The sequence below is a fragment of the Cetorhinus maximus genome, chromosome 2 (assembly GCF_964194155.1).
Source record: "Cetorhinus maximus chromosome 2, sCetMax3.hap1.1, whole genome shotgun sequence".
Lineage (NCBI taxonomy): Eukaryota > Metazoa > Chordata > Chondrichthyes > Lamniformes > Cetorhinidae > Cetorhinus > Cetorhinus maximus.
This window is the reverse complement of record NC_135880.1, coordinates 95831293-95848433: the sequence shown is the minus strand read 5'-3', so window position 1 is coordinate 95848433 and position 17141 is coordinate 95831293. Positions and strand designations below refer to the sequence as shown.

The following is a 17141-nucleotide window of genomic DNA, read 5'->3' as shown; positions in this document are numbered from 1 at the left end:
GGCATAGTCTAGAAGTCTAAGGAGGTGGTTCACCTGTCATTATAATGTTTTCACATTTTTGCTTTGGTTATTACTGTTAATAATGAGGTGAGATTAAATCAGAATCAATCATAAAACACAGGAAAAGGTACACAAAAAGCAGGACAAATCCAACCGGGTCAGTTTACTTTCCGTCATCAGTAAAGCGATGGAAGTGGTCATCAACAGTGCTATCAAGCGGCATTTGCTTAGCAATAACCTGCTCACTGATGCGCAGTTTGGGTTCCGCCAGGGTCACATCCTCTGACCTCATTACAGGTTTGGTTCAAACTTGGACAAAAGAGCTGAACTCCAGTGGTGGGGTGAGAGTGACTGCCCTTGACATCAAGGCAGCATTTGACAGAGTGTGGCACCAAGGAGCCCTAGCAAAACTGGAGTCAATGGGAATCAGAGGGAAAAATTCTCCACTGATTGGAGTCATACCTAGCACCTAGTACCTAAAGGAAAATGGTTGTGTTTGTTGGAGGTCAATCATCTCAGCTCTAGGACATCACTACAGGAGTTTCTCAGGATAGTGTCCTAGGTCCAACCATCTTCAGCTGCTTCATCAATGACCCTTCCATCAGAAGGTCAGAAGTGGGGATGTTCGCTGATGATTGCACAATGTTCAGCACTTTTCGTGACTCCTCAGATACTGAAGCAGTCCATGTCCAAATGCAGCAAGACCTGGACAATATCCAGGATTGGGCTGACAAATGGCAAATAAGACTCATGCCACACAAGTTCCAGGCAATGGCCACCTCCAACAAGAGAGAATCTAACCATCGCCCCTAGACATTCAATGGCATTACCATTGCCAAATCCTCCACTATCAACATTCTGGGGGGGTTACCATTGACCAGAAACTGAACTGGACTAGCCATATAGATACTATGGCTACAAGAGCAGGTCAGAGGCTAGGAATCCTGTGGTGATTAACTCACCCCCTGACTACCCCTGACTCCCCAAAGCCTGTCCACCATCTACAAGGCACAAGTCAGGAGTGTGATGGAATACTCTCCACCTGCCTGGATGAGTGCAGCTCCAACAACACTCAAGAAGCTTGACACCATCTAGGACAAAGCAGTCTGCTTGATTGGCACCACATCCACAAACATTCACTCCCTCCACTACCAACAAGCATTAGCAGCAGTGTGTACCACCTACAAGATGCACTGCAGAAACTCATCAAGGCTCCTTAGACAGCACCCTCCAAACCCGTGACCACTAGCACCAAGAAGGATAAGGGCAGCAGATACATGGGAACGCCACCACCTGATGTTCCCCTCCAGGCCACTCACATTCCTGACTTAGAAATATATCGCCGTTCCTTCACTGATGCTGGGTCAAAATCCTGGAACTCCCTTCCTAACAGCACTATGGGTGTACCTACATCACAGGGACTGCAGTGGTTCAAGAAGGCAGCTCACCACCACCTTCTCAAGGGCAATTAGGGATGGGCAATAAATGCTGGCCTAGCCAGTGATGCCCATATGCCGTAAATTAATTTTTAAAAATTGACGTATCGTGCCTGTGTTGGCTCTCTGAAAGAGTTATCCAGTGAGTCCCACTCTGCTATTCTTTCCCCAAAGCCCTGCAAGATGTTCTTTTTAGGTAAGGATCAAGTTCCCTTTTGAATATCACCACATTCCCAATCCTTTCTGGTAATGCCCTTTTCTGGCAGTGCCCTTCCTCAATTTTCAGCCTGCTTCAGTGTCTCAGGACATGACTGTGCTGCATTCAGTGTTATTATGGCCTGAAAATTCCTTGGGCTGCTACCCTATTAGTTTGCCAGAGCTGTAGTGGAAACTGTCTTTTATGTGAGCAAATGTGGCTTCTACCAGATCACACACACAGGGCGGAATCTAGTGGAGGTAACGGGGTCTCAGCTACCAGCCTCCAGCCAACGAAAGCCCCTGTGTCACCTCTTTTTGAGAAGGCCCGCTGCATCTTGTGCCAATCAGGCACTTGAAAAGACGGAAGTGGGCCTTTCCATAGAATCAAGAACCCTGGGGGTGGAAGGCACACCTGCTGAGAGCAGGTAGCCAATCAGAGGAGAGGGCATATAGTGGCTGCCGCCAGTACTACACTCACTCAAGGCCTCAAGTTGAGGACCAGGGCACAGGTGAGTGATGGTGGGAGGGGGGTTGGCGTTGAGGGGCTTTGGCAACTAGGGCAAGGTGGTCTTTCAACGGGGTCCCTGCTTCCCGATGCTAGGCCTCTTAATCAGGCTCTGAGTGCCTTTGAATGAGGTCCCTATCCCCTGCCCACCCCACCGCCTGCAATGGAAGTTGATAAGAAAACACGTCAGGTTATTACAACTTAAGGGTCTCAATTGAAGGTGGGGCAGCAAGGCTGTGCCTGGTATTACGGACAGGGAAGGGAGGCAAAACTGAACTTCTTCATTTTCTCGCCATCTGCCCATAGCAGAGGTGTTTTAATTTTTGAAATAGGGTGTGGCCTGTTTCCCAAAACCCTCTGTTTGTGGAGTCAATTTTTGAAGTGACTTGCAACAAACTCTCTTTAGGGTTAAATCAGAAGTATAGTTTTTTCACACATTCAAACCTGGGGAATAGTCACAACTTCATAGAGACACACACAAGCAAACAGTAAGAGGATAGGAAAGAGGAGTTTTCACAACTATGAATAACTTAAAGAAAAAGCACCCCAGATGTGGATATCAATTCACATGATTACCAAAGTCCAGAAGGTCAGAGTCCAGTGAGGGTTCCTTCATAGAGGAGCTACAGTTCAGCTAGATGAAGCAGAATTTCTTTAAAGTTGATGGTGACACAGCGAGATGCGGTTGGTATACGGAGAAGTGGTCTGCTTGGCAGGGGTTGGCAGGAATCTTCCAAGGAGGCTCAGACTTGATGCAGTCTGTTGGTCAGCCTGGAGTCCTGCTTTGATGTCCTCACAATGAGAGGTGTGAGATTCCACAAGGATAAGAGTCCAGCTTTTATCCTGTAACTGCTGTTGGAAATTTCCAGAAACTGTAGCCAACTAGTGAATCATGTGACCTGTAGCAGCCATCTTTTGGTTCAACAAGGTCCACCTTTTTAAATAAGCAAAAGAGAAAGGTTTGATTTAACAGTTTATGATCGCTTTCATGTCTTAGGGACATTACACTGGGCTTTCCCACCCCAGAGTTAATTGGTTTAGAGGCAGGGTCTCCACCCCTACCCTCCTGTCTAAATGCTCCCCCACCTCCAAATTTACCAAAGAGGGGAGAGGGTACAAGATTCTGCCCAGAGTGGGAACAGCTTGATGTAATCTCATGGCTTGTGATACTTTCAATATCTCATGGTCTGATGTTACTTGCAATGTTTCAGGGTGTCTCTTTGTAATGGTACTTGCAATCTCAGAATGTGGCAGTACATTCAGTGCCTTGAGGTGTGACAGCATGATGTTACTGTCAGTATATCAGTGAAGTGAGACAATTAGCCAAAGTTCACAAAGGGCCATCTCCATTAGAGTGGGACAACTGGTTATATATGGCTTGAGGGGCAGCACTTTGCAAGCATTGGGCAAGGCAAGGATGCAGGTCTGCATGATCTCCCACAGCCAGTTTGGGGATTAGTTGGTGCCATTCTGCATCACATTCTAGCCACCTAGCTAACGGAGGTATCAGACCCCTGTAAACTCAAAGGCACTCTGAAAGCACTTATCTTATGGACCATAAAGTGCTCTAAAAGGTTTTCCAACTATAAAGAACACAATAGACATGTAAGTTGTTGATGTACTTTCAGCATTTCAGTGTGTGACTATGTGCTATTGCTTCCACCCTTTACAGGTCAAATTCATGTGTTATTGATGGTAAGTTGGCCAAAGCCTTTTGAATGTTTAAATGTAAATATACTTAAAGTGAATCTCACTTATGTAATTTTTATACTAATGATTGAGGATAGTGATTTGTTATTTAATATTTTACTCAAAATTACAGGTAGTTGTGTGTCAAACTGGAAAATCATTTCTTCTGAAAACAAGGCCCAAATAGGATTGTGTGACAGACTGGCCTGTAACTTCCGTGCTCCCCAGTGTTGGATTTGGGGGGGTACCCCAAAGATGCACTGGGGAATCCCTCTGGCAAGTTCCCAGATAAGGGTTTGCACAGCAATTGCCCAGAAGTGCACCCTTCCTCTGGACAATTGTGCTGCACTGGGAACCATCTGAAAATGCGATTTAAATTGCAAACTTCGGATAGTTCCGTCCAGGTTATACCAATTGTTACTCAGAAAAAGTTAGAAGAATTAAAACCTCTTCTAACTTATGAGTAACTATTGTAAAGACCCAGCCTGATCTCATGGGACTCCCTCACACCCCTGGCTCCCACCACCCCTACCTCCTCATCCTCCACCCCACCCCCCTCCGAACTCCAACAACCCCACCCCCAACCTCCGATACCCCCCAGCCTCCTGAACTCCGACATCCCCCATCCCCCCGAACTCCGACACCCTCTCCCCACCCAAACTCCAACGCCCTCACCTGAACACCCAGTCCCCATCTCACCCAACCACCGACACAACTCCGGACCACTGACCCACTGCCCTAGACTGCCCTCGGACACGGACGTGGACACGCCCACCCCCAGACACCCCAACCCCGAAATCCTATTCAGTTACTTTAGACACTTACCTTCTCCCTGACCTGTCAATTTCCCTGGCCCTTTAAACTTATCTACTTTACGGCAGCAAGTGCTGTAAAAAAGGGGGCGCGGCCTCATTGAATTCGCTGGAGCTAGACTTCGCTGGGGCCTGCGAGGAGTCTTTTGATGCAGGCCCCAAGCAGCTCCGGCGAACGGAAGTGGCAACGTAATTCTCAATACCAGGTAAGTAGGTATTTATTTCTTCTAATTCCTGCAGGCCAGCACTTTCTGATGCTGGTCGGAGGTTCCGGCCCACTGTCTCTAATGTGCCTGACTACATTACAGCTCCTTCATCTGCAAACCAGTTCAGCAATCAGGCAAAATAGTCAGTTCCCCTCCCCTGGATTGAGTAAGATAACTATTTGAACACAGGACATGTTGCCCTCTCCCTAACTTTAGCCCGAGCTACTCATGTGCCAACTCATCTAATTTTCCCAAGAAGCAATATGATTTTAAAATGTTTGTCATTTCTGGTCAAAATCACCCTTATCACTGAATTACCTCATCAGGTGCATCACTAAAGAGGAGGGGGATTCCTCCTTCAGGTCTCCCCATTACAGCCAAACCTTCCCCTGCACCAGTCACTGCTAGAACCAACCCCACCCACCATCACCCCCTACCCCACCCCACCACCCCCCCCCTTTTCAATTAACTGCTGGGAATTGTTCCCACAGCTTGCATGCACCATACCCATCCACCACTTTAAAATTGTGTCTGATATGTCAGTTGCAAAGAAGATCTTGATATATGCTGTTCCACTAGGAGGTGCTACAGTAATGTTAACAACTGGAATCCATTAAAGGGTGAAGAGACGAATGACATTTATTTAGCAAAACAAATAAATTTAAGATTTTTTAAAAAACCCAAAGAATAATGTTTCTATCTTGATGTTTACCTCTTGATAATCAGATGTATTGTTTTTCAGGGTTTGCTACCTCATTTAAAACTTCTCAGGACCTGAGCTACCATTACTCTGGTAAGGAAAGAGTGAATTAATCAAATCTCTAGTTATCTATTCTGAGTTCACCAAATGAAGTTTTAACTGTTCACTGGTCGCAAAATTTGTGAGATAAGACTGCATGAAATTACACAGTATCTAATATTTCTTTTTTTTATTAATAACCATATACTGCATTACGTATGTGTGTGTGCTGTTATGTAACTGGTTACTATGAGACTGGTGTTTTCACTTGCAAATCACAATCCAGGTAATGCCAAAAGCACTGTATGGGTGAGAATTTAATTCATTCGAATTTCATCCATTTGCAGCTGAGTTAAAATCCATCTTATGTCTGCAAATGGTATTAAGTGCAGATTCTTCAAAAAAGCCACTATTAATGGTATTAAGAATACATCCTGATTATCTGTCTATAATGTATTAAATACTTATATCCGCACATACCTTCTAACTGCACAGCTTAACTTCCTGGTGTCATGTTTTTATCATATTTTGTGTCAATGTTTTCCCATTCTAAATTCCTGTATCCACATATAAAACTGTTTAACTGTTATAAAACTGTTTTTCTCTATGGCAGTTGTAGGTGATCATGTGATCTGGCCACCAGCTTTTTACATATTGCTTTCTAAATCTTTTGCTAATACTGCCATTTTTTCTGTCAGTAAAAAAAAAAATCCAGCCCAATGTATAGTATAAATGAAATATATTCAGACATTGCAGGCAGGATTTTTGCCTCAATATGGGGCAGAGACCGAGGTGAGCAGGCACGTAATTTTGTGCTGCCAAGCCAGTTTACCAGCACCATTCTGCCTTGAATCATTTTCGGGTAGGCCAGATTGGGGCCAGAACCCACAAGAGCCAGGGTAGCTTTGTTAAACTAATTAAAATGCCAATTAAGGCCTTCCCTAGCATCGGCAGCATGACAGCTGCCTGGAAGCAGCCTCCCAGCAGCAGACCGGGGGACAAATATTCCAGGAGCAATTAAACACAGCTCCATTTTAGCATCTAAACATAACAGCCATATTGAGGCTACCTTTAAATAATGCTACTGGAGGGCAATATTTTAAAAGGAAAAGGTTTTCCAGCTCGGAAGTGCTGTCTGATTACAATTTTAAGGATGTGTCAGTGGAAATATGCAGTTGATGGCTTAGTGTTTGTATCAAAGCAGTAAGACAGGGCTGCATTTTACCTATGTCGGGCAACTGGGTGGGAGTGGGTGGGGGTGGGTGTGGAGCTGATCACTGCCCGCAATCGGCTGCATACTGCCATTTTACGGGGGTGGGCCAATTAAGGCCTGGCCAACGTAATGTGCTGCCCGTAGTGCTCAGTGCTACCTGTGCAGGTGGGTGGAGGAGAGGGAGTCGGGGCCTGCGTTCTTTTGCGCATGTGTATGAAAGAACGCAGCAATCTCCCTGAGGCACAGAGCTGCCTCAGGGAGATTAAGTTGATAAAAAAAAATTGTTATAAATAAAGTGAAAAATTATTTACACATGTCCCCTCATGTGACAGTGTCACATGAGCTGGGACATTTTTGTGAGTGTAGCCAAATTTATTGGGGAGAATTTTCTCCCTGTCAGGCAGGCCGGTCGGGAGCGGGCATGGGCGGGCACGGAGCTGATTGCCACCTGCGATCGGCTCCGTGCCACCATTTTACATGGGCAGGTCAATTAAGGCCTGCTCAGCGTGACGCACGGCCGGTAGCGCTCAGCGCCACCTGTATGAGTAGGGGGAAGAGGGAGAGTCGGAGCCTGCATTCTGTCGCATGCGAAAGACCGCAGAAATCTCCCTGATGCATGGAGCTGCCTCAGGGAGATTAAGTTCATATTGAAATATTTAAATAAAGCAAGGTAAAAATTATTTAGACATGTCTCCTCATGTGATAGTGTCACATGAGCTGGGACATGTTTATGAAATGTGAATAAATTATTTATAGGTTTTATTAAACCTTCAGGAAACCTCATCCCGCCCGTGGATGAGGTTTCCTGAAAAATGCAAAGGCCGCTTGGGCTCCTCACCTGCCTGCTAACATTAAGGTTGGACGGGCAGCGTTGTTAATAAGCTTGATTATTTTTTTAATGCCCGTTGACAGTTCTGCAGGCGCACAGCCACCGCTGGCGCGCACCCCCCAAACAAAAGATCTAAATGACGCATGATGACATCAGGACGCATGCCCAACATCATCTCACGTCATTTTGTGCGTCGGCATGTTCGGCCTGCCCCCGCACACTGACGGCAATATGCTGGCCCCTGATTTTTGCAAGACCAATTCCTTGATCTCACCAAGGAGATTAGCTGCAAAATAATTCCTAATAGGGAGGGAAATAAGGTGGCATCATAGAGATGCTGAGGCACCTCTCCTCTCTTTTAGTTAAGGAAATTATATCAGCAGGAAAAATAAATACATTTGAAGAGCTGAAAATAAAACTTTTTATATAGATTATTAACACTATTTAAAATGTTGTTTCTTTTTTCTTGCAGCTGTTGAAAGAAATAATTTAATGAGGCTTTCCCAGACAATACCTTTCACCCCTGTTGATCTCTTTGGTAATATTCATGCTTTCCTAATAGTTTTAATTGAAAATTTTTGTCATGCCTATGGGACAGGGATGGGGAGAACAAGAAGATAGGCAGCAAAGTTGGGGAGTATGTTCTGCCAAATGAAAGCACGGATCTGGTGCTTTCTTACAGCTGTTTCCAAACTGGACAGTGACTGATCAAGACTGTGTAAAGTTCAACATATTGTATTTTGATTTTTGAGACCAGAGTGCAGTGCTTCTGCTGAGTTAAGATTGAGAGGAATCCAGATGTGAAAATTCTACTCCTGAGTCATTTATAATGCTCAAAATTTTCAAAAGAGAATTGGAGGTATACTTGAAAGGAGAACATTTACAATGCTATGGACTAAAACAAGAGAACAGGTAATAATTGGACAACTCTTTCAATCTCTGGCAGAAATACATTGGGCCAAACAGCGTTTTTCTATGTTGTATGATTCAAGATACCCCATTGCCCCAAAAATGCATACATGGTCAGAAGTACCAAGCTATAGTCATCTCACTCCCATTATCTATTCTCTTATTTTTCCTACTGCAATGTTATGATTTTCCACACATTCTGACCTATTCTAACAATGATTTCATTTCTTTCTAAAAACAAAGTTTGAAACTTTTTTTTCTGGTTTGTTTTCTCCTTTCTTCTGGTCCCCCCTTCCATTGTGCAGGGTGAGAGAAATTCTTGAAAAAACTGCTTTTTCATTGACTAGAAATTGGACTTGAAGACTAGTGTTTCAGCCAGTCGACAGCACACACCAGGTGCACTGAGGTTAATCTTCCAATGTGTCTTTATGCACCAGTATCAGAAAAGGGCTTGGAAAAGGGAAAATTCATTGCTGCCCGGGAGTGCCTGGATGAGCAACTGGATTCAGGCTGCTTGAAAGTTTACACTATTTTTGAACATCATTCTTTTGTAAAAGTTATCAGTGCAGATGCTAGTGCAACTTTCAACCATTTGCAGTCATTAACATACTGAAGATACTGCTGTCATTTTGTATTTGCGTGCAGCTGGTGAGGAAGTAACCATCTACAAACTGGAGGAAAGTTCACCGGTGAACCTGGACAAGAGCATGTCCTCCTGGTCCCAGCATGGTTTGGCTGCCATGATTCATGTCCTTTCCAAGGAAGAAATGGATGGGGGACTTCGTAGAGCTATGAAGGTGTATTGCACTTGGTCTGAAGAGGATGTGCTGAAAACTGGGCAGACTTACATCATAAAGTCCTTCCTGCCAGAGGTCGTCAAAACCTGGCAGAAAATCTTTAGTGAAGGAACAGTGCTCCATCTCTGCCTGAGGGTAAGTGATTCATGGAGAATGGGAGGAATTTTCACGCTATTGAGCTCTTGTCAATACCTGGAGGAGCTAAACATTCCCAGTGCTTCTGTTACAGTCCTACTCTAAGTCTAGATAGGCTGGGTCCCAGCCTATCCTCAGAGTTTCTATAGGGCATGTATGGAGTAGAGTTGTATAGCTGACCCTTAGAAGTCCAACCGTGTAAGGGGAGTGCAGCCCAGGGCAGGCACTCCCCATGTTCCTGGCCAGGGAAGTGCTGATGAAAGGATTGGCAGCTGGTATGCCCAGAAGAACAAAGCCTACTAGCCTCAGGAATGGTCCTTGGGGCCTGACCCTGAAAAGGATCTCTGAAGATTCAGGTAAATAGGTTGCTTTTCAGCTCTGCAATAAAGGGGGCAATGATGAGGGCACAAATTCCCTACAATTCCATCCCCAGGAGCCTCCCTTAACTCCCATACTCTGGTTGTGGGCCTGAATTCCTGGGCAGCCTCATCAGGGAACTTATGCCTGGATGTGCCATCCCTGTCCCACAATGATTTTTGGCTCCCTGATATTTTTATTTTTACAGGCCATTGTTCTGCTGACACTTACCTAGTTTGAACCTAATCTTGTCCCCTACAAATATTCTAGAGTATTTATATGATAAATACCCAGCAGTAATCCCTAAACTATAGACAAGTGATTTCTTCAAAATCATATGTATTCATATTAAAATATACGTTTTTAGATTCTGCAATTTCAGTTGCTGTGCTAAGTGAGCCCTTGCTTTTTACAAGATGGAAATTCATGCTGGACTCAAGATGTCAGTAATTCTGATAGTGCATGTGCCTAGAATAATGAACACTAACTCCTTCTTTAAATTTGCTTGATTTGTTGGCAATACGCAGTATCTACAAAGGACCCACTTTGCCTTCGAAAAGTAATCAAACGTCACAAAACCAGATCTTGTTTTTTTAGGTTAAATTATGAGGTGAATTTATTGAACAATTACTGACAAGTGAATAAATTATAGTAATTTTCCCTTTAGTTGGGGAGGATGGTTTGTGCCAGTCTCAGCCAGGGCATGGGAGGAAATCCAAGTCGGACAATGAGGCAGTGGTAGTTTCACTGCCAGATTGTGCCTCATTCTCCAGATTTGCTGATATAAAATTAAGTGGGAAAGTAAGCTTTGAAACACAAAGAGGCTGTGGAAGGATATAGGGCAGAATTTAATGTCGATGGCAGGAGTCTCGCCTACTGGCTGGAGAAATGGCTGGATTCCTTTGTCAACTTTGTTGGGGAAGGCCGGCCAGAATTATGTGCCCTTCAGGCACTTAACTGGCCAGCATTGGGCCTTCCTTGGAATTTAGGACCCCAGGGCAGGAAATCCTGCCTGCTGAGACCTGCCGGCCAATCAGAGGCCAGCAGCTCTCCAAGGCCTGTCAGCACCACTGGGAATGGTGGCTGCTGCTGGTAATGTCCCCACCAGAGACCAAGGAAAGACAAGGGACTCAGGGCACACACAAGTGAGGGTAGAATGGAGGTTGTAGGGAGGGGGTGGGTAGGGGAGTGGAGGGGGATCAGAAGAAAGGGCAGTGGATCGCAGTGGATATCCCCTTCCCAATGCCGTGTCCCTTGATCAGGCATGGAGTGGCTTTGGATAAGAGACCCCCCTTCCATCTCGGAAGCCCGCTAGCACAACCAATAGGGTTTTCTTTTCAGGTTCCCTGAATGGTGACTCTCCCACCTGTTTATGTTTGAATACCAACGGCGGTGTGATGAAGCCCTTAAGTGGGCATTAACTGCCCTCTGTAAAATTTAGGTTAAGTTTGGGAGTCATGAATTACCCAAAATGGGGGTCAAAGTCACAGGTGTTTTAAAAGTAGTTTATTAAGTATTAAGTAATTTATTAAGAAGAAGCATGTTTAATATAAAGCATTAGCTAAATAGAGAGGAAAAGCATATGACCTGTGACAGGTGAGAGCAGTTTACTGATCCTCTAGAATGGGCAGGCGGATGTAACCATTCTCTTCAGATGAAGGTGGCTGTCTTTTGTCTGTCTTTTGCAGCTGCCTCCTCTATTTCTTCTTGGTTTTTACCAACTGAATGAGTTGTTTGAAAGCCCTTTCCTGGTCTTCTTCCGCCTGGGGATAACTGCCCCTTTTCCCTTTGAGCAGCCATTAATATGCTTTATTTCTAGGGGCCAGTTGTTTATCCCAAGTCATTTTGTTCGAGTAGTTCTGGCCAATGACCAAAGGGCAGTAGCTCAAGGTGTCACCTTTCTCTGTCCATCACTTTGGCTGAGGTCATCTTTTAGCTTATCTCAGGCTGGGTATCCTTTGTTAACTCCTGTCTGACACTTGTATAGATAAGAGGGTACACAAGGCACCACAGACTCCCTGAGAGCAGCTTTCTCCTTGGCTACTATCTTTGTTTTACCTCAGTCCTTCACTGCTAGGGACTCTTTATGGGCAGAATTTTCTGCCTGTCGGGCTGGCGGGCCCAACCCAATCTCAGGTGGGCGGGGAGCCGATCCCCGCCGGAGAAGTGGGTCCCGCCGCCATTTTAAGCGGGCGGCCCAGCATGACGTCCGGCGGGAAGCGCTATGCGCTCCCTATGGGAGCGGAAGGGGTGTATTCCCCAAAAGCGAGAGTGCGCTCTTTCGCGTATGCGCGCAGAAGAGCGCACATCTCCCTGAGGCTAAGTGCATCCTCAGAGAGATTGCTTACACTTTTAAAAAGATTAAAAATAGAGAAAAAAAAATTCCCTAACATGTCTCCCTCATGTGACAATGTCACATGAAATGGGACATGTTCATAAATTACAGTAAAACTTTATTAAATTGTTTAGAACCCTGCATGAAACCTCATCCCGCCGGTGGATGAGGTTTCATGTTTTCTCTATTTGCCGCCGGGGATCCTGGCCTGCCCACCAACCTTAAGGTTGGACGGGCAGATCCTTTAATTGTTTAAATGATCCTGTCAATGGTCTCAATTGGCCATTGACAGGTCGGCGGGTGCACAGCTGATTTTGCTGAAGTTTAAATGGAGCAGAATGACATCGGAGGTTCCGCCCGACATCGTCCCACATCATTTTACGCGTCGGCGAGCGTGCCCCGCTCCCTGCTCACCAACGGCAAAATTCTGCCCTATGTGTTTTTCCAGAGAGAGAAGAGAAACAGCCTTCTACCAGATGGTGCCATACTATGCCGCGAATTCTATGATATTCTGAAAAGTATCATTTCTTATACCACTTGAGGGCCTCAGTTAGTGTCCTGAGGTTTGGAGGCCAGGTGGGAAAGTACAATGTGGGGCGGGGTGGATGCATGATTGTAGGGAAGGGTGCCCTGATTCCCAATGCACACAGGGCACAGCCCCAAAACCCCTTCCTTTTCACTAAACCTGGTGAAGAAACAGCCTGCACACTCCAGTCTGTCTTCCGCCAGCCAGCATATTATGACAGTGGAGGCAGATTGAGGGTCTCAAGTGGGCAATAATTAGTCACTTAAGGGCCTCAATTGGCCTAAGGGTGGACAGGCTAGAGGGAGCCTTACCCACCACCCCCATACTGTGGGGACCAAGTTGGGAGTGGGTGGGAAGGTGGTGGGCTAGCCACCTGATATGATTTATGTGCCTCCCGCCAAAAGCATGCCCTGGCATGTAAATTCATTACCATAACGGTGTTGATGTAAAAGGTCAGTCACAATCTTATTGAATGCAGGAGCAGGCCCGTTTTGCCATATGGCCTACTCTTGCTTCTATTACTTAATGTTCTTATGTTATCTTGAAGAAGATACCCAAATTCAAATCCAAGTTCACTGGGAAAATATTCCTCTATACCCTATGTACAATACAGGGGTAATCACATTCTTTGTAGATATATTTACATTTTTGTTACACATAAAGAAATCTCTTGAACATTTTCCTCAACAATTTCCTTTAACAGATTGATCAAAGTATGTCAAAACAAAATACTTAAATACGTATCCATAGGGAGATTCATTTTGGTCCATTTTTGAGCAATTGTTTTTGTCTTGCTGCTTTCTTTCAGGAAATTCAACAGCAAAGGGCTGCACAGAAACTCATTTACACCTTCAATCAAATGAAACCACAAACCATCCCTTACACTCCAAGGTAATAAGCTGGATTTAAAAGATAATTTTTAAAAACTTGATCACACTGTACAACTGTCTGTGTGGTATCAAAGTTATCACAACCATTCGGCAGATTCACCAGCCCCCACCTCTCAGTAGACATTGAGCATCTGGCCAGTTCAGTCCAAAATAGCAGGTAGAGTCTCAGGTATGTCAAAAAACCCTGATCTGCATTTTAAATTTAGCTCTCAGCTGTGGCTCAGCAATGTCAGGTCAGTCCCATTTATACGCATAATCCAGGCTGGCACCCTAGTTTGGCACTAAGGAAATGCTGTTTTTCAGATGTGAAAGAGGCCATAGTGTTATTTGAAGGAGAGCAGGGGAGCTTTCCCCAGCATCCTGGCTAACCCCTTAAACATTTGTTCCTTGCCGTTTATGAGAGGTTGCTGTGTGCAGGTTGGCTGCTGTGTTTCCTACTTTATAACAGCGACTACACATCAGAGGTGTTTAATTGTCTGTAAAGTGATTTGGAACATCCCGAGGTCATGAAAGGTGCTATATAAATGCATGCCTTTATTTTAAATGGGCCTACTGTCTGACTTGGGGTTGCTCTCACCACAGCGACACTGGGCCCAGGTTGTTCAGTCATTTTCAGGGTGGCTCCATCCTGTGGTTTCTACTGAGTAGGAAGCCTGAAAATAGAACTCTGCCTATTTCCAGAAACAAGGGCTCGTTTAGTGTTCTGCTGGTGCTCTTGGACTCCCCCTAAACTCCAAAAGACAAATAGAGCTAAATTTCCACACAGCAGGAGCTGCAACATATCAACAACAAAACTACTGCTATTTGGTGAGGCTCCACATTCAGGAAATTCCTCTTGTAGCAAGGAGAATATGCTGGCCCACTTACAACACAACAATAAAATTACTGTTACAAAATGGGGATTGTAGCAAATGGGAAAAATGAATTAAAGAATATGCTGTTAAATAACATTCCTGTAGAATGTTAACTGGTGGATAATTTCAAATAAAGGTTTTAATTCTCCAATTTTAGATTTAAATGGGAATTGCAAAATGTCATTTCTGTTTTGACAAATGAGTCTGTGGTGAAGTGACAAAGATTATGTGAAAGACACTATTTTTCATACATTATTGTGCTAGACATTAAAACACTGTGCTATACTTTTCAGTTAAAAAGGGCACCTTTGTCTTCACAGCATCAAAAACTATGGAATTTATTGATACATTTTCAGAAAGAAATTTTTTGGTAAATGTGTAGCATCATTACTGCATGCAGCCGTGCTCAGGAACAGGAAGTGTCACATCTTCCTTTGACCTGGAAGTATTTGTGTGTTTGACAGCTCAATTAGTTAAAAATGGCAAAGCAATTAAAAAAAACTCAGCAACAACATTTATATAACACCTTAACATAGTAAAATGTCCTAAGGTGCTTCACAGGAGCATTATCAACCAAAATTTGACATGAGCCACATGAGAAGATATTAGGGCAGGCTTTGTCAAAGAGGTATTAGGAATGTAATAAAGGAGGGAAGAAAGGTAGAGAGGTGCAGAAGTTTAAGAAGGAGATTCCAGAGCAAAGGGCCTGGGCAGCCAAAGCTGAAGGCACAGTCACCAATGGTTTAGTGATTAAAAATGGGGAAGCTCATGAGGTCAGATTGCAGGCGCTCAGATATGCTGGAAGATTGTAGACTGAAAAGGTTGCAGACTTGTTTGTAGATGCTTACTGACTGACCTTCCTGAAACAAAGAGTTGGAAAATGTTGAAACATTTCTCTAAACCTTGATGGTGAAATTCAGGTCCATCATAGTTACTATCCTAAGATGGCTTCCAGATATGTAAATTTCCAGCATTGATCATTTGACCAAGAAAAGAGGGGGGAATTTTAACTTCCTTGACCATCAGGAGCAGGGAGCCTGTTAAATTGCAGGAAACTCAGAAGTTGAAGTGCCCTGCACGCTGTGGAGTTTTAACTTCTTCTCCACGGTGATCCCAGAGTCGGCGGGGCCAACCTCAGGGCTCCAAGGGGTGGGAAGGTGTATATTTCTGGATGTGTAGAGGGGTTCCAGGGCGGGTCTGCTCAAAGAGGTGCGGATGGTGGTGGAGATTGGAGGCCCAAGGAATTGGAGGCTGGTGGGGGTGTAGGTTGAAGGCCTCAAGGGAAATTGGAGGCCTGTGGTGGGAGGAGTCAGAGGACTGAGTGGAGGATGGTTTGAGGCCATGGTGGGATAGGTCAGAGGCCTGGTGGGAGAAATTGGAGGTTTTGTGGGGGAAGATTGGAGGCCTTGCAGTAGTGGGGAGGGGTTGATGGTTAGGTGACTGGTGGAGAAATCAGGGGTCTGGGGGATAGGGAAGGTTGGATGCTGCTGATAGGGGTGGAGAGATCAGAGCCTTTGATCGTGGTGGCAGGGGGAGTATAAGGGGAGGGAGGGGGAGGAAGGGGGAGGGATGATAAGAAGGGCTATGAGTGGGAAAGGTGCCTGATCATGGGGGGTTTGCCCAGGCAGGCACACTAGTTTGATCAGGTAAGTGGAAAGGCACTTATCTGCTGATCCAGCAGCCCCTGGTCATATTGTAGCTTCTGAGGCTCTTTGTCAAACGGTGAATAAAAATGAGACTCACAGCCTCTTACACAATATTTAAATTGCCAACCTGCCTCCTGAGTTGGATGCCCGCCCCCCTGTGCCGCCTCCATCAAAACCAGACATGGGCACATTGGAGACAGGTTTGAGGCAGGATTCAGACTATTAACATTTTAATACTGGGTCTGTCTTTTGGGATTAAGATTTGCTCCATGGAATGGGAATCCTGGCCTCTTTCCCACCTCACTAACCAAGTAAAGCTGAGGCCAAATGTTGGGCCATTATTGACACCCTATCTGAGATCAGCTAATGTAGCAAAAATGGGTATTGAACCTGGGGCCTTCCAGGTCTGTATGGCTCAATAGGACACTGGGCAGAGTCTTTACCAATTTTCAGGAGACCTCTAAAGGATTACTTGAGAAAAGGCACAGGTTTTACTTTAATAGAAATGTCACTTCTTTCTTTTACAAGGTTTCTGGAAGTTTTTCTGGTGTATTGCCATTCTGCTAATCAGTGGTTGACAATGGAGAAGTACATGAATGGCCAGTTCAGAAAGTACAACAACAATAATGGTGATGAGTTAATTCCGACAAATCTTCTGGAAGAGACCATGTTAGCTTTTTCTCACTGGTCATATGAGTACACACGAGGAGAACTACTTGTGCTGGATTTGCAAGGTTAGTGCGTGGAGCTTAACCAAAATTACAATGGTTTGTATCTTTCTATATTTTTGTTGGGACCCTTTCTCCTAAGTCTTTATATAACCTACTGGAGTAAGTGAGGACCACTAGGCCACTTACCCACCCTGGAGCAGACCAATCACAATTTTAGCCTACTCAATTGAGCAGGCAATGTGGAAACTGGCCTATAGTTGATGGGGCCTAATTTTAGACATGCGTTTTGGGCTCTAATAACATTATTGTTACCCAACTGCAATTTTAACTCAACGGTCTGAGTGAGAAGCTGCAATGAATTTCAGTTGTGCAGTGGATCAGGACCAGAAGATGC

At 44.8% G+C, this 17141-nt stretch overlaps 1 protein-coding gene across 1 annotated transcript in view; it reads left to right on the top strand.

Annotated features, from left to right (window-relative positions):
• Positions 1-17141, top strand: part of trpm6 (transient receptor potential cation channel, subfamily M, member 6) — a 186879-nt gene that overhangs the window by 160351 nt on the left and 9387 nt on the right. Inside the window, exons 29-33 of the mRNA XM_078559318.1 lie at positions 5589-5639; positions 8100-8165; positions 9182-9468; positions 13495-13577; positions 16605-16810. Of these exons, the coding sequence (XP_078415444.1) occupies positions 5589-5639; positions 8100-8165; positions 9182-9468; positions 13495-13577; positions 16605-16810 (693 nt within the window). The remainder of the gene's footprint in view (positions 1-5588; positions 5640-8099; positions 8166-9181; positions 9469-13494; positions 13578-16604; positions 16811-17141) is intronic.